The sequence below is a fragment of the Poeciliopsis prolifica genome, unplaced genomic scaffold (genome assembly GCF_027474105.1).
Source record: "Poeciliopsis prolifica strain line A6 unplaced genomic scaffold, Auburn_PproV2 SCAFFOLD015, whole genome shotgun sequence".
NCBI lineage: Eukaryota > Metazoa > Chordata > Actinopteri > Cyprinodontiformes > Poeciliidae > Poeciliopsis > Poeciliopsis prolifica.
Window position 1 is genome coordinate 8,001,257 of NW_026562390.1, and position 20,907 is coordinate 8,022,163.

Here is a 20,907-nt window from a genome sequence, read left to right on the forward strand (position 1 = left end):
CGAAACGTGGCGTTAATCGAGCTTGCGTTCATTTCTGGTGCAAAAATAAATCGCAACTCGTTGCGGAAAACACGAGTTTTCCATCCAAATAAATCCAGACGCGTTTTGTAAAGCTTATAAATAAATGCATTTCGATTTTCTGCGACATTTTTTTTTATAGAAATAAAATTCTATGATGTTCTGTTCGAGGAAGAACAGCCAATCTTCACCATAAAGCAGCGCCGTACGCTGCGTCATTACGCACAGACCAGAACGCCCACTATGGACAAGACGCTGAAATGGATTGGCTGCTAAAGATACCAGCGGCTGATCCACGTCTCCAATTGGCTGCAGCTCTCCTTACAGTTACGTTATGCCTGCTCCACTCACACTGGCAGCTGGAGAGAGGGAAGACGTAATGGTTTGATTCCCTATGCGCTGGCAATGGTCGTCGCTGTTACATTACTCGGCAAATTCCTCTAACGGGGGGAGAGACATGAAGGTACGTGCATCTATTTTAAACATATTTGTGGCGCTTCTCTTTATTTCTTTTTGCGTTAAAGATGATATGTTTCTTTTTTGTAAACTGTGCACGATTCTGCAGGGATAAGCAGGGGGAAACCCCCTGCACCTTTTATGTAAATCAATTCTAATTAATAATGTCTAAAAACATCAAATAAGTGGGCTTAAAATTCTGGATTTGCAGTCAGACTTCAGTTCAGCATCCAAATACTTGCTGTCAGATTGTATTTGTCTCCCCATTGTGCTTTTATAAACGCTTCCTGTGCGTTTCCAGCCATGCTGATAAACACTGGGTACACTGTGTAGCCTTCTAATGAGCCAGCTTTGACCCCGGCGTGATAGTTTAGTGGCCTAAAGCTGTGCATTGGACGTCCATTCACCGTCAGGCTATAATCCGCTCTAACGGGATAGACAGGCTGCTGTCAGGCGGCGCAGCGGCTGCTTGTCTCGGGCTGGACAGGAGAGGATCTCCTCATCAGGTCAGGAGCTGCTCATGCCCCCTGCTGCAGCAGCACTGGATTTAAAAGGTGATGAAGCTGTAGCTCGATCCGGGCTGATAACTGATGAAGAAGAGGATGGCGATGATGTCATAGGAGCCCTGCTGCTGCTGGAGGTAGTGGTAGTGGCTTTTCTGGAGAAAGGTGAACTGTCACGCACAATCAGGCATCAGTGTGAGAACACGGTGTGAAAAACTGCTTATCACCTGCTACTGAGTGTGCAAACCGCTGCTGCAGCTGCTGGGATCCACCTGCCGAGGAAGATGCAGCCTTCAATCACATTGGAAGCAAACAGTGCAGTAAAACAATGAAACTGTCAGCACTGTGCATCCAGAGCCATTAGCTGGACAACATGTTGCCGCTTCAAGTCGGAAACAGTTCGCTGCTAATCCTGCTCTGCATCAGAAATAACATGGATTTCTGCACCAGTTAAATCCAAACATAACAAACGGTCTTTAAATGGGTCAGAAAGAAAAGTACAGATGAAAACACTTTTACTGGCACCATGGGGAAAACAACATAAACAACAACATAGTCGTTTTCTAGAGTAGTATTCTGGGAAACACAAACTGTGGTTCCCAACTAGTAAATGTTTGGCTTCTCCGTCACAGTTACAGATTTTAACTTCTTTATTATTGTTATCATTACGAGTGCAGCGAGGGTAAAGTTTACAGAATCACTCTTGTTTTCCCCATTTCAAAACGAGTTCATCTTTATTTTACTTTTCATACACAACCAGGGTAAAACAGTCTGTTTCACACACAACAAAAACAAGAAGCGATGGATAAAAATATGAAGATAATGAGTCTGAAGGTGACATTTGAGATGCATAGATTTTAAAAGTGTGATCACAGCTAATGATGCTAATAGCCGTTTTAATGGCAGTTGATGTGGAATAAAATCTATAATTAATTTGAGAAACTAATACACTCACAGGTGAACATTTACAAAGAGCCACAATATGGAACACAGTTGTCTGTGTGATATCAATAAAATGAAAAGTGCATTAAGAACTGAAGAGCCAATGAAACCTGTAGATTTACTTTCTAAAAACTAATATTTGGCATCAAAAACGTATGTGGAAATCATCGCCTGAGTCACATATTCACACCCAAGGGACGGAATAATCAATTACTAAATCAATACTAAATCAATTAAATGGAACTAATCATTTAAAAAAAAAGAATTATTTTCCAAAAGCACAACAACATTTTTGTTTGTTTTGCGTTTTTTTTTTATATCCTACATCCAGCGACATTATAGTTAACAAGGATCAATATATTTTTATAATCATGCTTAAAAGTTCACAATTTGTGTTGCTTCTTGTGTTGTATTGAAATTTTCCAGAAGCTTTGTGTATTCTTACTATGACATGTTTTTAACTATATCAATTGTGATGCGAGTTATCTTGAATATTTCTCATTGCACAAAAAGAGGAAAGCAACTGAGTGGAATAAATTATTGCTAAAACAAATATTTAAAACGTCCACTTTGACCTGAAATACACTTTTGAATGTAAGAGCTTGCTGAGTTCAGCCGATGCTGGGAAATTAAAACAGCCATCCAGTGGAGCCTCGGAGTATCTGTAGTACTTATTTATTCTGGAAACGGTCACAGAGGACGTGGCTTGGTTCTGATTGCAGTTTCACTTCTACACAAGGCAAGAAAAGCGTCGACACGTCTTTGATTGTCACTGAAAATAGGGCTTTTTATATTTTTATTTTTTTTTATCTGGGTTGAGATTGTCACATTTTCCACAGTTTTTAATCACAAAATTGAGGCTGATAAGAGAAACAGGCGGCTTAACTCTGTGAAGTAAATTTTCCCAGAGGCACATGCTGGCTCACGCTGTCCCAGGGAAGCTAAATGGACGCGTTGTTTTATTGACTAATCGGGTTTAAATTAAAAAGCAGCTTTTCTGCCCCTGTGGACGGGGGACGGCGCTGCTGTGTGCAAGCAATGCTCTCAAGCTGTGACACATACAGCTGCACGGAGGCTGCTGTAGTCACGACATAAAAACTCGCCTGGATCCACGCTGCTTCTACATGCACCGTTGATTTTCTTTACGTTTTTAAAGCTGCCAATAATTACATAAGTAAAAGAAAACGTGCTGCGGTTTTGTTTTGGAGATCGCATTTTGTTGCAAATCAGGCAAAACTCACCTCGGGCTTTTCATCTAAAGTGGAAGAAGAAAAAGTCCAAAGCTATTAAGGACAACCAGGAGGCACACAACTCTGGCGATAGCTTCATTTTTTTACATCTCCAAATGATTTCCTGAAGCCAGATGCAAGGGCCGAACTCATTTCTCATGGAAAACTTACATACTTTTACATACTTGGTTAGAAGGCATAAAAAGAAGGATAGCAGGAAAGAGAAAATGAAAGAACAGCGAAGAACACAAAGAAGGAATGAAGGCGAAACACAAGGATGGAAGGACATAAGGACTCAAAGAAAGTTTACAATGGAGGGAGGATATAAAAAGGAAGGAAGGGCAGAAGAATAAAATAGGAGGCACATGAAGGAAGGACAATAGACAGAAGGACTGAAGGAGAGAAGTAACACAATAATTAGGCAATATTATGATGAACAAGTCTGCACATACAAATATATTTCCAAACTCTTCAGGCCAGGAAAGTACTAAAATCAAATTCCAGATTTTTCCCGACTCCCTACGGAGACGCTGGACCAAATTCAGTTATCATGTTGGCTTTCTCTGAACATGCTCAACAAAACATTTCAAAGTCTGTAAAAAAAAAAACAAACACAATATCCTCCTGCTGAACCGCATCGGGTTCATTTTCAGCAACAGCAATATCCCTGACTGAGTCTGCCTTCTCAGGGAGTGAATGGCATTTGGAGCTGATGCAAAAGGGCGAGAAAGAGGAAGAGGAAATGAAAACGAGACAGTGGAGGATGGAAGGTGCAGAGTTTACCCTGATAGCACCATCTGTTTGGTACTTAGATGTGGGAACTGATGGCTGGACGGATGCACAGACCGGGCCTGAGTGACAAGACGGTAACGTGAGATGAAGAAGAGCGCGCTGCCTCTTCTGCAGGTTAAAACTTTGCTCTCCAGAAACAGCAACGTCAACATTCCTCACAATTCCTCCATCTGCTGCTATTTTTCTCTAGAAATATATAAATTTGTTTTTATAGTAAGGAGAACTTTTTTTTTTTACTGCAGAATTAGAAAAGAATTTGTCTGATCCTAAAAGACTGGAATGTTTGTCCTCTATAGCCAGACACTTTGTCTATGTAAAACTACTGGATAAGTGATTAAGATGAAATTTGTTTATGGAAAAAATACATTTATTTAATCAAGCTGCTTCTGTGAATAGAGGTGTTGCAATGTTAATTTGTCTTTTCATCTGAGAGTCATTTTTATAGCCAAGCAATTTAAGGAACAGTGCAAATATGCTCCAAATGCTTCTACTCCTTCTCCTGACATCATCAAACTATTTATTCAGCATTTATCTTGTTTTTGTTGTTTTGTTTTACTCAAAAGTACAAATGACCAAATGTGTCAAATCTAAAACTCTTGATTTATTTAGAAAATATTTGTGTGTCATTTGTAATTAATTGTCTGTTTTAACCATATATCTACATAAAGGAACAACTTCCTTATATTTATGTATTTAACTATAATTTTACCAGCAATTCACCAATCAAGTGACTGAAAAGATCTTTTCTATTCGCTAAAAGCAGCTAAACAGAAAACTCCAGTTTTTAAGCTCTATAGATACACAAGCAACATCTCGTTTGAAGCATTTTGTTGTAAAAATCACACATTACTTGATTTTTCTTTTTTAAAATCTTTACCATTATCAAGGACTTAAATCGCAGTGTTTTCTTCTTACCATCATTTCCATGAAATATGTCTAAAATCCAAAGAGAAATGTCACAGAGGGAGAAACTCTGATGACGCAGACGTTTTAATCCAGCCTGCAGCCGACTGACCTCAAAAGCCAAGTTGTCATACATCACTAATTCAGCATGTGGAAATGTTTCATACGGATGTGTTTGAAGGGAGTTTTTAGTTGCTGAATGGAGGACTTGTTAGTGCCAAAAATTCATACTTGTGCAACGATTAATTAAGTCTAAAAAAGTTTTTTTTTGTTTTGTGTTTTCTGACTCATTTTTAGTCCTAATTAAATCCTTTGCTCTGCCTGTTTGACCCAGTTATTTCTGATTTAGCTTCCCAGATGCCAGAGCATTTCTTTTTACATTTTGTTCACCAGAAAAAGCTCATTTTATGAGGTCAGACATCTTTTCTACTTGCACGAGTCTTTTCCCTGTAGGATTTCTATGTAAGACCGGGCCTCTGTTCGTTTCTGATGCAAGAAGTTTGATGGCATTTACCTCATGCATTTATTATTAATTAAATCCAATAGTTTTGAACCGTAACTTGAATAAATATGAGTCTTCTGCTTTTATTGACCAATTGTTGGTTCTCGTTGCTATGAAAAGTGACTTTTTAAATTGAACTGAGCTGTACTGATCTGAAATATCAGATCAGCTGAAAAGAATTTACCGAATCTTAAATTAATCTAAAGAAAATGTAAACTAAGCTGACATGAATTTAATTTAGAAGAATTTAATTGAACTGAATTGTAATTAACTGAACCCTTTATTGGATGTATTTTTTTGTTGACGTTTTGATTTGTAGGTTTATTTTTGCCCTGATTTATATGATTTTATGTGCTGTAATTGTAGTTTGTATGTTTTAGCTAGGTGAAGTTTTGGTCTGGTTATTGTCTCTGGACAAAGTGAAGAGGCCACTGCGCTGAACCTCCTAGTTATTCCACCAAATATTTATTTCTGAACTCTTCCTGAGTTAAAATATTAGTATTGTTGTTTCTAAATGAATATGAACTTGTCTTTGTTGCTTTATCTGAGGTCTGAAAGCATTGCAACTTTTTTTGTTAATTTGACCGTTTCTGATTTTCTGCAAATAAATACAAAATTTTTGCTTGGAATTTCAGAGACAAGTTTACTTTACTCAAAAATATACCTATGAAGAGCCAAATCAGAGAAACTGATGGGCTCTGTTAATTTTTGTCTTTAGCTGTACATTACACACATTTCACTACCATTTTGACACATTTAAGAAAACGACCACACACTTCTCCACTGCTGACGTGCAGCTTCCCACGGCGTCACTATCGCTGTCACATGACCAGCATCTTCCTCTCCTTCTCCAGAAATACGATGGCAGAGAGTTTCATTTATATCACTGATACTGCATGTTAAAAAAATGACTTATATCAGCCGACACTGATATAATGCCAATATATTATGCATCCTCAACCGAACTGACCAGGCTGAACAACATTAAACTAAGCTATGCTGAACTGAGCTAAGTTGAATTGCTGATTGAACTGAATTGTGTTTATCTGATTTTATGAAGTCAAGTTTTCCACCGAAGAAATGGAGACTGTTGGCATTTGTTGCTTTTTATGTGCTGGTGTTTAATTTCAGAAAAATACCTCCGTTGCTTGACAAATATTTGACTAAAAATGATGAGAGAACAAAAACGCTGTCCATGCTTCTGGAAGAGCTTATAGCTCCCCAGTAAAGAAGCCCTTGTTGCTTGTTTGTCCGGGACTCCCTGCCTGCTAATGGAAGTGACAGTGGGGGAAGTCGAGCTGCTGGCAAACAGCCCAATAAGTCTCTTTTTTTTTATAGCCGGACTGCAGTGGCTTCTCCTCCTGTCCTGGAGATTGCAGTAAACGTTGCCTTTTCCCTTCAGGATGAGGGAGACTGTTAACCAGTAAAACCTCCAGTCGAGTTCATACCATCAGCTGAGCAAAGCAAAGTGTTATGCAACAGCAGGGAAATAAGACTGGGTGTATGAACAAATACGATTGGGACTGTGGCTCATTTTCACTAATATTTCCGACTGTTTTTTTAAATTCTGCAGTTCTAGTTGGTGTAAGCCAGTGCTTCTCAGTTCCAGTCCTCAGGCCCTCCCTGCCCTGCATGTTTTAGACGTGCCTCTATACCAGAACCGCTGATCCAATTGATTACATGATCTCTTCGGCAGCCATCAAGTTCAGCAGAAGCTTGTTTATCGCCCACAGATTCAGTCCAGGTGAGTGGCAGAAGGGAAACACCTAAAACATGCAGGGCAGGGGGCCTGAGGACGGGAACTCAGAAACACTGGTGTAAACTTAAGTTTGCTAGAACATAAATCAATAATTAGTTATACTCTAGCAGGACAAACTGAAATGACTTAAGATTTCTTCAATTACTTTAATAATAAATAAGCAGAAGGACAGGCGAGCAGAAATGGACAGACTTTACAAGAAGCTGTTAAATATTATTGATTTGAACTTTAAAGAGACACGACTGCAGGGAGACACGTTGACTGTCTGGCTGCTCTGCCTCCTTCCCCACCTGACTCCACAAATAGAGCCTTGTTCCTAGAGATTACATGAGGAATCCCTGAGCAGACGGGTGAGGTCAGATCACAGGGTGTTTGTGACAACTCCGAGCAGAGCGCTGTCTTAAGACGGGACGTGGCTGGACCCAGTGGACTGCATTGTTTCCCACACAGAGCCGCCTTACATTAAGCTCGTGTCAGCTATCGATTCAGGAAGCCGGGGAGCAACAGAAGAAGTATTCTTCCTCCTCTTGCATCTCATCTGTATGCTTCGAGGAGCCGCGGCTCTTAACGCGCCGCCTTCGCTCCGTGACTCGGCGCTGCTAAAGCAAACCGAAACGCCGGGAGTTTTTGATCTCCTGTGTGTTCCAATCTGCCAAACCACAAGGCATTGCATTTCCTTCTACCGAGCTTAATAATGCTTCAAAGTGACGTAAAACACACGCTAGAAAGTCACATAATGCTTTCCAAAGATCTTCTATGACATTAACTGGTCAAGTTACTGATTAATTTTCTTTGATAGAAACATTTTCACTCATAAGCATTTATAATTTGCTGTATCTAATGGTTTTGAATTGCATAAAAATTTACTTTAATGTAATTCTGACTAGAGTTAGTTGAATAAAAGAGTTATTTATAAATTTTGTGTTGTAAGATTTAATTAAATTGAGTGAAACTAATCTGAACTGAAACGAAATAAAGTGAACTGAACCAGATTTACTACATTAAAGTGGACTAAACACTTTGAATTAAGCAAACTGAGTTTAAATCAACTCAACTAAAACAAACTGAATTGTTTTTATTAGATTAATTTGAACTAAATTGAATTTATTACAATTAGTGCCAAACTGAATTTAATACAATTAATCAAAGCGAAACAGATAAATTTATTGTCACGTAATTGAATGAAACTGTATCAACATCTGAACTGAACTTGGCACAGTTTATTTCTTTGAGTTTAGTTTTGATTTCCAAATAAATTTTATGAGGCAACATTTCTGCTCAACTTGAGTCTTTATCCTGTGGATTTACTTTTGAGGCTGTGCGAATATTCCCAGCGTTGCTTTGGCAGAAGTGTGTCTATTTTTCCACCAGCTGCTAGAAAACTGTTATGATGGTGTAATTCACCTGGAATCATTTCTTCCTCTGTTGTATTTGTACCAGGAAGTCAGATTTTGTTCCAACATTGGAAAATCAAAGACAAACGTCTTCTAAAATGGGAATTCTTGGAAAATCCCAAAGACTTGAAGGTTGTAACTATGTTCCAGGGGCGGGAAACATCAGTGACCTTTCAGCAATTATTCACAATGCAAGTCATAATGAGTAAAGCTTTCATTCCACGATATACTGTCGCTAAAGAGTGAAATGCATTCTGGGTTTGATGGATAGAAATTGAGGGAGGTGCAAATAAGCTGTTAATTCCTGCAGGCTTTTAGTAGAAAACAGAGCTGAGCCATAATAACCAAGAGCATTTCACACATTTTCAAACACCCGTTAAAGTCTCTGAGCCAACATGGTGAATGTAATATAACCATTTGTGAATATCAGCACAAACAATATTACCTGTATATATTTCTTCTATACTCTTGCATAGTGAAAGTTGGCATGTTTGATTTGTCCGAATGACTCCAGCTTTGCAGGGATCGCGTGTAAATACTATGTGGCTGATAAAGTCAGAGAAACTTTTGCTCTCCAGTGAAAACACATGACTTCACTTTTTAATTCCAGCTCTTACGTCATGCAAACGTCCCGAAGAGGAGTACAGAAATGTGTGACACTGAATTGCATCAACAAAAAACTACAAAATCGAAGCGGGAGTTTCAGTTTGTCTCCCACAGTTTAAAACTCGTGATCAGATTGAGTCAAGACTGCGCAGGCCACCGACTGCAACGTGAGCAGAACGTGAGGATGCCTGTTCCTCGTTGGTGAGCCATATGTGTGTTTTACCCTCGCCAGGCGGGGGCGTCGTCCATGTGGGCGTCATGCTGCGGGCTGCTGAACGAGGTGATGGGCACGGGAGCAGTGCGGACACCGCAGCCGGGATTCGGAGCAGGGGCGGGGCCCTTCCGCTTTGCCCCCAGCGCAGGGTACTCTACCTACCCCCCCACCAGCTCAGGGAGCGCCGGGCAGCTGTGCAAGGCCTGCGGCCTGGCCTTCTCCGTCTTCAGACGCAAGGTAAACAAGGCGGAGGTTGGAGCTGGGTGGGTTTGTGTCATATTCAGGCAGAAAAGAAAGAACATTTTCTCCTCAAATCTGTGAAGCTGCATGTCTGGTTCACCTTCACCTTTTCCCTTTTGCTCTAAAGAAACTCTTAAGATTAATCTTCTTTATATGTTGTGACTGCATGCTGCTTTTTAAATTGAGTTTAATGATGCATTCAAGGAGCACGTTCATAATTACTGACTGTTTTTGTTCAGTCGTGAAAACTCATAACATATTTTAATAGAACCTTTCAGTTTTATGCCTCATCAAATCTCAGGATTATTTTTATTTAAAAACAAAATAGTGCAAACTAAGACAATAAGAGTTGAAGCTTTTCCATTCGTGCTTTTTATGGATGCTTTTCTAGGATTTCCCTACTTTTTCTGAAACGGTGTCTTTAGTGCGATTGCTCCACCTGGGTATCACAAAACGCACAAACTTGGGAGTCGAACTCGAATGACAGTCTGACACTTATCCCTTAATCTGATCTTTAAATATAAATGTTGGGTTTGACATGCGTGATACTCTGCAGAGTTGCGGTAATGTTGACATTTCCAGTCTTCCTGTCCAACTGAATAGATTTGTCTGGCAGTCGGAGACATTGATAAAAAAAATTTTAAAAAACTCCCAGCTTCCCCTCTGCTCACTGCTTCAGATCGCACTTTCATCCTCCACACGCAGCCGGTTGCCTTCCCTCCGACGGCGGGTCGACTCGGCGTTTGAGTGTCAGCGTGGTATTTTGGTGGCGTGGAGAAAGTCCCAGTGGGGGGTGGATAAGCTGCAGCCGATTGAAGAGAGCCGTCTTGTGACGCTCCTGGTGGATCCGGGGCTCAGTTGTGCTCCAGCGATAAGAAAATGTTTACTGACCTGCTTTCCTGTTCATTTGAAGCATCAATCTGCTCCGTCGCTCTGTCTCAGTGATAAATGTCAAAACGTCGCCAGAAGCTGCAAACGGTTTGTCTCACTTTTTGCTGCTGGTTCACGGGAAACAACGAATAAGTCAAGCAGAGACTGAAATCTCTGTAAACAAAACTGTCCTTCAAGATAGAGACCAAAACACCTGCAGTATGTCTGTCGACCACTGTTTGGTAGAAAAAGAGAGAAACACGAGACAAACAAACACTCAAGCAAAATGGAAATGATCAAGTTCATTTTAAATTATGACACGATTGATTGATTATCACAACCCACTATTGTCTGGATATGCAAAGCTGGTAGAGACATGCACTAAAAGACTTTAAGCAAAAAATGATTTTACACATTATTGACTCGGGGACAGGATGCTCCACTTCTTCCAATAAAATCCAGAAACCATCAATCATTTTCTTTCCATTCAGTAATTATGCTGTTTAGAAGTTATAAAATGAAAATGTTCTAGGTGTATGAATACTTGAGCTCATGTTTTATTTATCAAAGCATCGGCTCACGTAGATACAAACAGTTCAGCTGCTCCATTTGTCTGTCAGACTTGAATAAAACAAATAGTTTTGTTTGTAAAAAAAAAAAAAAAAAACTGCTTTGTGCACAACAAAGAGAATAGCTGATGTGATGTGCGTCTTTTTCGTGTCTCCCTGCAGCACATCTGCTGCGACTGCAAGAAGAGTTTCTGTGCCCTTTGCTCGGTGCTGCAGGAAAACCTGCGCTGCTGCACGACCTGCCACCTGCTGCGCGGCACGGCCTTCCAGCGGCCGCGCCTCATGCAGCTGCGGGTCAAAGACCTGCGGCAGTACCTGCTGCTGCGCAACATCCCCACCGACACCTGCAGGGAGAAGGAGGACCTGGTTGACCTGGTGCTCTGCCACCAGGGGACGCGGGAGACCCCGAGACCCGTGATGGAGGAGGACGACGACGAGGAGGAAGATGAGGACGACGACACGTGCGGCGATGAGGAAGAGGATGGGGGAGAAGACACGGACAGCCTCCACTCGCGTGCGGTGTCGCCGCCCTCCGCGACGCGCTCCGCCTCCGAACAGTCGGTCCTGTCTGCCTCTCAGGGGGACGCGCTCAGCCCGAGTGACAGTTCCGGGACCCCCAGCCAGGTTGGTGCGGCGCGCTCCACCCCACCGTGCACACAAACATCCATCCCTCATCAACATACGCCGCACGTCCTTCACATCTGCCCTCATTCTATCCACGATAATTAATTTCAAGGGAGAAACAAACTTATTTACAAGCTCTTCACAGTGGCTCTTTGAAGTCACACAGTCGCCCTCTTGTGCAAAGCTGAACTCGAATCGAGCCTGAAAATCCTTTTCTTTTCCTCTTTTCCTGGGGTTTTCAGGGTCCAGCTGGGAACAGCTGTGTTCGTGTTGCGTCAGAGTGCAGAGCCCTCAGTCGGGCCAGTGAGGCAGCTTAAACCGTTTGCCTTTTATAGGTCTGTTACATGAACTGATTCTGTTACGTAACAGTCACAGAAGTTCAAGTCGCCTCGTGGCATTGCTGCTGGAGCCAGGGAATAGAAACACTGCGTCCCGTCACTCCTGTCGGGGAACGTCTGCATATTGTAAAGAGGATTTAATCCTCAGACATATTGGACCTAATTTTGTTTACTGAAACAAAAATGCCAGTCAGGACATAGACGTCAGTCCTGTAGATTGAACTGTGTTAAATCTGTGGTCACTGTGACAGAGATGTGCTTTCCTCTGCTCTTTTCATATTTAAATGTTTCAGATGATCAAATAGATATTATTATTAGACAAAGAGCAAATACAAAAGATGGTTTTCAAATGATGATATGGCATGGCAGAGCAACTTTTGCATTTTTTTTATAAGTGCTTCCTACTCGTCCCTTTTTTTGTTGTTTAAAATTTCTGTGCAAAAACTAACACGTAGTCACAGAAACCATGTGATCCAGAAGGTTTGGCTGTTTGACTGAGTGGAGCCGCTGGCGGCGACTCTGAGGAGTCTCGTCTGCGCGAGGGCGGGCGCGCCGCTACGCTGATGGATGCATTATTAAAGCGTCTTCATTAGAGGACGACGGAGGTCTGCTGGAATGTGCTGAGGCACAGAAAGAACGAGACAGTTTTGTCTCATTGCACTGAGGTGGAAACAATAAACTCCATCATATTAGATGTTACGGGCTCTCTTTTGTCAGGGAGGTAAAAGAGGACAAAAGCGGATGATTGGCCGATATAATGCTCAGGGACAGATCTGATCTTTTGTTGTACTTTAAATTCAGTTAACAGAAGGTTAAATTAGTAGTTAACCTTCTGGTCGTCAAATAGTCAAATCCGTCTAGACTGATAGAAGTTTTGCAGAAGAATGTAGCCAGACGACATCTCTGTATTATTTGTGTTACTCAACACAAGAAAAGTTCAACTGTGTTTGATTGAATGTCATGTTATCGTCTGAGTTTGATTTTAATTATGATTTTATTGTCAGAACAAAACATTATAATCTTTCCAGTCAGGAAGGAATGATTTTAAACCCAGTTTTTAAGCTTAGCGTTTGTACATCACAAACATTCAAGATTCATTTTCATTCTGCAGCTGCAATCACAAGGTTATTTTTCCCCCCATTATCCAAATTAAACACTGCTGTGTTTATAACACTTAAATATTAGTCGCACTTAATTTGCATGAAATAGTCCTCAAGCTTTGGCACTTATTTTATTGCGTCAAAGAAATCATGTCATAATTGTTCTCTGCAATCAGAATGAAGCTTGCAGACTGCATACAGCTGAATCACCAGGCATGCATTCACTAGAGCAACATCCTGTGACAAAATAGGAATAGAAAACTTCTGGCTCTGTTTTCTATGCTGATGTTTTTGTCTGAAAGAAAGACTTTGTCTCTCTGCACTTGTCTTTAGGAGTCACTGCCTGGTTCAAAACTGACATCTTGTCTCTTGTCAGAATTTAAAATCAGAAAGTTTTGTGTCATCCAGATTCTCAGGCTCTCAGGACCAAAATCTACCAGCAAATTGGATTCATCAGTGACTTTTATTCATGATTTAACAAGTGGGATGATTTCTTTTTGACTTAATCCCAGACGTGTTTGGATGGCTATTATCGCTTAGCATATTAAATCATCATTTAAAAACATATTTTGATTTTACTCTCGTTATTTTTGTCAGATATTCACCTTTATTTGTGTAATCTCAAACACATAAGTAAGACAAAAACATCAAAAAATAGAGGAAGTCTGCAATAGTGTTGACTGATTAGGAGCAACTGCAAGTTTGTTTATTAATGGGTAACTTGTTGCTCATTAATAAACAAACAATAAACAATAAAAACCGTATCACACGTTAGAAAAGCGAAACACCACTAAGAGCCAGTCATATGTTTGACAAGCCATATAGAAAGTGAAGATAAAGTGCAGATTTTCTTTCAGTTCTTGACCAATCCTGTCCACGTTGGAACCATTACGCTCTGTGTTTTATGGAAACCTCAGTAGGTTTCCATAAATTAACCAGGACTCTTGCAAACAGCTGGAGGCAAGTTTGTTTATTAATAATTTAGACTGAAGAACTCTTTTTGTGTGTGTGTGTGTGTTGGAAATCTCAGTGTGAGAGCAAAAGTAATGAATTCTTACACATGAAAGCTGCTTTCTGATTGGTTAGGGCTTGGGAAGAAATCACATCCTGTTTGTGTGTAGTCTGTAAACGGCTTCTTTCACCGAAATCAAACAGTTTCATTGAACTATCTGGCCAATGAAATACTCTTTTCGTACTGAAGGAATGCGTTAGGGCTTTCTCTCATTTGGCGTGAGATGAGATCCAGGCAGTGTGAACATGAGACATAATCACAACAGAGGAAGAAATATTTTCTCCGGAGATATTTTTCTTCAAGCCTCAGGGCTGTTTTAAAGCATCAAAATGCTGATTATGCTGATGACTGTGCAGTCAAGTTTGAAAGCTAACAGACATTTCACTCCCACAGGAGCATGAGGACGCCCCGACAGCTTCCCTTTTGAACCTGGAGCCTCCTGAAAACATCTTAGAGGTGAGCTGGCTCTGTTCGGATTCGCCGGATTCTTATCGCAGACGTCTGTGTCGAGAAATAAATCTGTGATTAACAGCTGTGCTCCCCGCGCGAATTGCAGGTCAGCCCCGCGACGCAGAGGAGGATCAGGGCCTCGCTGTCTGATCTCGACAACGAGGAGGCCATCGAGAACCTCTCCGTCCGCCAGCTAAAAGAAATCCTCGCCAGAAACTTTGTCAATTATTCCGGCTGCTGCGAGAAGTGGGAGCTGCTGGACCGAGTTCATCGGCTCTACAGGGAAAACGAGCAGAACAGGAAATCCAGTAAGGACTCTGAAGTTGATTTTATTGCATTGATCATTACCTTAGTGCCGAACTGAACTTCTTCCTTTTTTCTCATACTATCCTTTAGTGGAAAACGTCAGCATAACTGCAGGTAAATATTTCATGGATTATTGCATTATTCTTTTTTGGGAGGGATAATTGATTGTTTTGACTAAATTGGGAAGTAAGCGCCTTGCAAAAATATTCACATCTCTTCAACTATTCCATATTTTACCACTTTTGCACAGATTCTTCACTGTATTTTGTTAAAATTTTACATCAAAAAAACAACACAAATTGGAGCATAATCATGAAATCTAATGGAATGACATGTGGGTAAAAGATTTTACAAATAAAAAATATGTTTCTTTTCATCCTCCATGAGTCCAAACATTGAAATCTCTTTTTTTTCCCATCATCACAGCTGCAGCTGCTTTAAAACATTTTCCCAATCTTCTTTGTAAAATGCCTCGAGTTTGGATGAAAAGCTGCTGCTAATGTTAGGCTTTCAAGAATTTGTCACAGATTCTCACTTGGATTCAGTTCTGAACACAGCATGATGCTGTCACCACCGTGCTTCACAGTGGGAATAATGCGTTCAGGACGATGTGCAGGGTTATTGTTGCTGACACACATGGCCTTTAACAGTAGGTCAGATGTTACATTTTGATCTTATCTGACCTGTTTGCTGTCCTCCCGACAGCAAACTGCACACATGATTATTCATGGCTTTATTTCAACAACATTCCTGCCATAAAGGCTGGATTTGAAGTGCAAGAGTAAGAGTCCTTCAGAGTTATCATAGTCAGAGCTTATGATGCTGTTTTAAAATTAAACCTTCTTTAAGCTTCTTCATAACTTGACCTGTTTTATGAATACAAATAGTTTCAACCTGATTTTATTTCATTCACAGTTTTTTATCTTTGGAAAAATTATACCATATATTGCTTCTTTTCCACTTTATAATTATGAAGTTCTTTTTGTTTACGACTCATAATACACCGATGTAAAAAAAAAAAAAACGTGAATACTTTTGCAAAGCATTGTAAAATACAAAGCAGAGAAACGTTACTGTACAACTGCACATTGATTTTGATTTCCATTAAATGACAGACTTGTTATTCCCGAAACTAATTGATTTTTACTATTACTGCCCGTTCTTATCTGTGAAGTGGTTGCATATCCTCCACCTCTTTGCAACAGTGGAGTTGGAGGTAAGATATAAGCAAGCTAACTTTCTCATTTCCTTCATGAAATGCTGTGCAGACACAGTAAAGGCATGCTGCCGCTGTTTGTCTTGCTCATGTGATCCTTTCCATCCTGTACGGCATCTTGTTGTGGACATCGACTCATGCCTGCTTCTGTTTCCACATTTCACGTGTCTTTCCCACTCTGTGCCATCTCCTGTAATTCTGAAGGACAGCCTCTCGTTTTGTCATTAATGTGCCCTATTAAAGCTTTTAACTCATGACGAGCCATCATATTACTGCTGCAGCAGCACGTCTCCATCAGGTGTAATTACATTGTCAAGCGTCTCGGCCGACACGAAGGCCTCCAGGACCTTATTAGCCCACTTTGCATTCAGCTGCAGGGAGGCTGGCGGGCTGCAGCTGCATCGACTTTTTGCCCGTCACGGCAGCGGGAGTCGGATTTAGGCCAGCCGGCCGATCGCTCAGCATTTGACTCCCATAAGTCAGTGCTCTGACACGATTTAAAATGATTTGATGCCTGTAGCTTCTCCTTAGCTGGGATTGAACAAGAGAGAAGCGCTCCCTTCAATTGGAGCATGAAAACTGTCGGAGTTTAATCAAATCAGGAGGAAGCTGCTCGGCAAATAATTACAGAAATAGCTTGCAGGATTTGAGTGGCACGTAGAAATGGAAGAGCAGATTGGTGCCGGCTAAAGGCGGAAGAGGAAAACAGAAAAGATAATAAGAAACTAAAATATAAATATAGATTTGTTGATGTGGTTGCAGAATCCATTAGTTGAAAAATATATGGATTTTTTTTCCTCCAGGACTGAGAAACTCAATGTAAAAAGTAAAATATTATGTCAACCTATGTGATCCGTATTAAAATATTATCTTAGTTTTGTGTCGTAAAACTAAAGTAAAGATTAAGTTTGCACTCTTCTTTATTTTCTGTTTTTAACTTTTTTGTAAAGCAAATTGATTCTTTCTGCACTGAAGCTGCAAAGTCGATGAAAATGCAATTGCAATCATAATTTTAGTGTGTGCAACACCACATTCACAAAAGACTACATGGATCCGGCAGTTTTTCGGTATAAAATTGCAGGTGCCATGTGTTCGTAGTCATCAAGATAGTGAAGCTCAAGAGTGGAGGTCACTGTGAATGTGGAAAGGAAAGAGAAAAGTGGGAAAACTCAATTTATGTAGAGCTTTTCTCACCATACTGACCACTGTACAGTCACTTTCACTCAGTTGCCCTAACAAATTCATGCACCGAAACAATGATCAGCAGGCAACTTGCCCAGGAGCACATTGGCATGTGACTGAATGTGGAATCAAGCCCACAACCTTTCGGCTGCAATACGCACTGATCCACATTCATCCCCATCCTGCAGCAATCTGTTGCACCAGGAGCTTGTATTGATTCATTGGTTTTCTGTCAATTCAAAGCCATGCTGAAGATGAAACTTGTAATGAACACTGACTTTAGATAAATAATATTTTTTTTAAAAAACTAAATTTTCAGGTGAATAAGTAACCAACAGATGCAGTCAGTCTCATCTGTTAGCTTGATAGATGTTTTGTCTCATCAGGAGTTGTCTGACACATTATTCTACTCCTCATATTAAATTCGCTGCTTACTCATGCTGATGATGTTTTCATACGTCACTGATGTCCACTGTCTGTTGTGATATGACTTGTTGATGACGTGGCTTGCCGCATATTAAGCTCAAGTTAATTTTCTTCAGAAAAAAGCTAATTTTGTGCTTCATACTCTTAACAATGTGCCATCCATACATCCATCCATCTGACGGGTTGCCATTTTATCACAGATTTAAAGCATTTAAATTACTACAGAATATAAAATCATTTGTTGTAGTTTAAATTAAAGACTTATGACTGACCACAGATGATTCCACTTTTATATTTATAATCTAATCTGCCGTCAGGAAATCAACAATGCATTAACCTGAAATAACAAAAAAATCACAAAAAGGCAATTTGAATCAAAATTGTCTTCACAGAAGACAAAATACAATCGAGGCAAAAAAAATAAAACAACCTACAAATCAAAACACAAAAAATCTACATTCATTAACAAGATAAAGAAGTTCTGTTACAAAAGTCTGTTTCAGGCTTTCTCTTCAAAAGATAAGAGGAAATAATTATAGTTAGACTTAAACATACTATATTGTCGTTGCACAAAAACACGGCAACCACATGTTGCTTGGCCAGCAGAGTACACAGGAAAAATACTGAAAAACTATTGGTGTAACTACACACAGATATATAAAAGTGTCATTGATGCGGGTCAGAAAACGAAACAAAAACTTATGCAGGAACATAATCCGTCACACCTCAAGAGAAAACATTTGAGAGCTACAGAGGATGAAAAGAGGCCAGATAGTTTGAATAAATCAGATGAACTCTGATCTATGTGCAGTTCAATAACCACGCATGTGATGCTTTCCATTTCCCTCCACAGATGGTGTCCGAGCTCAGCTGGCGGCAGACGAAAACCTTTGTCGCATCTGCATGGACGCCATCATCGACTGCGTCTTGCTTGAATGCGGCCACATGGTGACCTGCACCAAATGCGGAAAGAGGATGAGCGAGTGCCCCATCTGCAGGCAGTACGTGGTGCGGGCCGTGCACGTCTTCAAGTCCTAAAACTGAAAAGCAATTTCCGTTGCGTCGGAGCGCGCGTGGCCTGGGAGTTAGCACGGAGGAGGAACCTGATGCTGCAACAATTGTGAAAGAATTGTTTTGTTTTTCCAGACTAGACTGTTGCCTCTGGCCTACATTTCCCCCCCTTCGTCCCACCTTACTGACTGGCTCCACCTGTCCTCCGGCCACGCCAGGTCTCCCACTCTGCACAGCAGACACCGACACGACTCTCTGCTTTAAATCCTTACTTGTGGGAGGCAAGAGGAGGTGGTTCTGTGGACGCTTCGAGAGGGTCTGTGGCGATAGATTTGAGATCCCAGGGTTTTAGAGTTGATAAGGTTTACACTGTCATGCCACATGGCACTGTGTGATCTCCCTCAGTGTTCATTAGGATGTGCAATATCAGAGAAAAAGACTTTGTGCGTGTGTGTTATTAGAAAAACACGTCAGCCATTTCATCCATCACACACTAGGGTGCCAAACAACATGCCTTCACAGGATGTTTTGGTAAAGATCTCACAGTATGCATCTCATAACCAGCAAGCTTGAGTTCATAGTACACTTTCATTCTTTTTCAGATCAACTTTAGAAAACAAGGTATGGACACGTTTTCCTGCTAATTCATTCTGACAAAAAAAATGAATAAATCTGAAGTCAAACCCAGCTTTACCTGGACCACGTCTCAGCCCCCTTATTTGTTAAGAAAATATTTTTATTATCAAGCTTGCAACAATTTGAGAGCCCTGCATAGTTTGCATAGTTTATGGTTGTTCCTTTGGGGAATACAGGAAAGAATTACCCTCTGATTATTTATTATGCTGTCATCTACAGTGCCTTGCAAAAATATTCATATCCTTGAACCTTTTTTCTAGGTTGTTTTACCCAAACTATAACCACAAAGCTCAGCGTAGTTCAGTGGGATTCTGTGAAATTGGCCAACATCAAAGTAAGCACGCCAGTGGAAAGTGGAAAGGAAATCATCCACGCTTCCTTATCTTGTCACTTCCTGAAGAGCCTGCAGTGAAAAATTTGATCTTTAAGGAAGAATATTCCTGGTCAAATGAGACCAAAATAAAACATGTTTGTGAGGAGGCGTAAAGTCGGGCAGTGCAAGGGAAGCTGGGCCAAGTTGGCGTGAAGATGGATGGAGGTAAATAGAGGAAATACTGGGATAAAAGCTGCTAGAGCCTGCAAAGAAATCGATCAAGCAGAACAACAACCCTGAACGTTCAGATCAAAGCTCTCTGTTCGTCTAAAACAAAGACTTGAAAATTAACGTGGAAAGAAAGAATGGGCAAACATTTCAGTTGCTACTACTTTGTGTTGGTCTGTCACAAAAAAATCTGTTTGTGGTTGTAACGTAATAAAATGTGAAAAAAGTTCTAGGGCATGAAAACTTTTGCAAATCATCTTAAAAACCTTCACCATCTTCTTCTGTTAACCGTGCTTCTTTATGGTTCAATCCTTGCTAATCAGGTGCTATTTCCTCCATTTATCGCCGTTAGGTCATCAACATAACTTTTGTCTCGTGGTCCTACATCCTGCAACACAGAGCTAGCTGTATTTACTTTAACCTGTTATGCAAATGACACACTTTCATGTCAAAAGAGGCAGTTAAATCTGTTTTCAAGTTCTTTGCAGGAAACTGAGTAGATCTCATAGTTAGCTTCTGTTGTTCATTGATAAGCTGTTTTCTTGTAAGAAACATGATTTTAAAAAAAAAACAACAACAAAAGAAAAACTCCACTGACTAGAGAGGGTTGAGAATTTTCCAGAATGTACGCTCACTGCGTCGCCGTCTCTCTCTTTGTTTGGCGTGTTTCTGTCACCAGGTCCAAACAACTGAATCTGTTGATCACCATTTCCACTGTACGGAGCACTGAAACTCTGTAGGTCCTGTTGTCGAAGCTGCTGTTTGTCGAAGATGTCATTCACGGGCAGCTACGATAATATCAGACTGGGAGAGCACTCATATTCACAGATATTTATATTCTGAATGTTGAACCTTTTTATTTTGGTTAACAGGAGATAAAAAATGATTTATTAGATTCAATAAAATGCAGTATTACAAACCAAAAGCTTTAAAGTCTGCTCTTCATTTCTATATAGAGTTCATTTAATTATCAGCATTAAATCAAACATCAATATTGAAAAATAAAAATGGTTTGTTGATTATTTATGCCTCAAATGTTTGCTATAATCTTAATAAATGCAAAAACAG

The 20,907-nt window shown here is 40.4% G+C and overlaps 1 protein-coding gene across 2 annotated transcripts; it reads left to right on the forward strand.

Annotated features, from left to right (window-relative positions):
- Positions 1 to 362: 362 nt before the first annotated feature.
- Positions 363 to 20,764, forward strand: rnf34b (ring finger protein 34b). Of its 2 annotated transcripts, XM_055040170.1 has the most exons (8): positions 363 to 481; positions 9,337 to 9,555; positions 11,160 to 11,621; positions 14,465 to 14,527; positions 14,628 to 14,829; positions 14,918 to 14,941; positions 16,002 to 16,043; positions 18,505 to 20,764. In XM_055040170.1, the coding sequence occupies exons 1-8, from the start codon at positions 413 to 415 to the stop codon at positions 18,687 to 18,689; spliced, it is 1,266 nt and encodes a 421-aa protein (XP_054896145.1). In that variant the 5' UTR covers positions 363 to 412; the 3' UTR covers positions 18,690 to 20,764. The 2 variants fall into 2 exon arrangements, with proteins under 2 accessions (XP_054896145.1, XP_054896146.1); XM_055040171.1 differs by lacking the exon at positions 16,002 to 16,043.
- Positions 20,765 to 20,907: the final 143 nt, after the last annotated feature.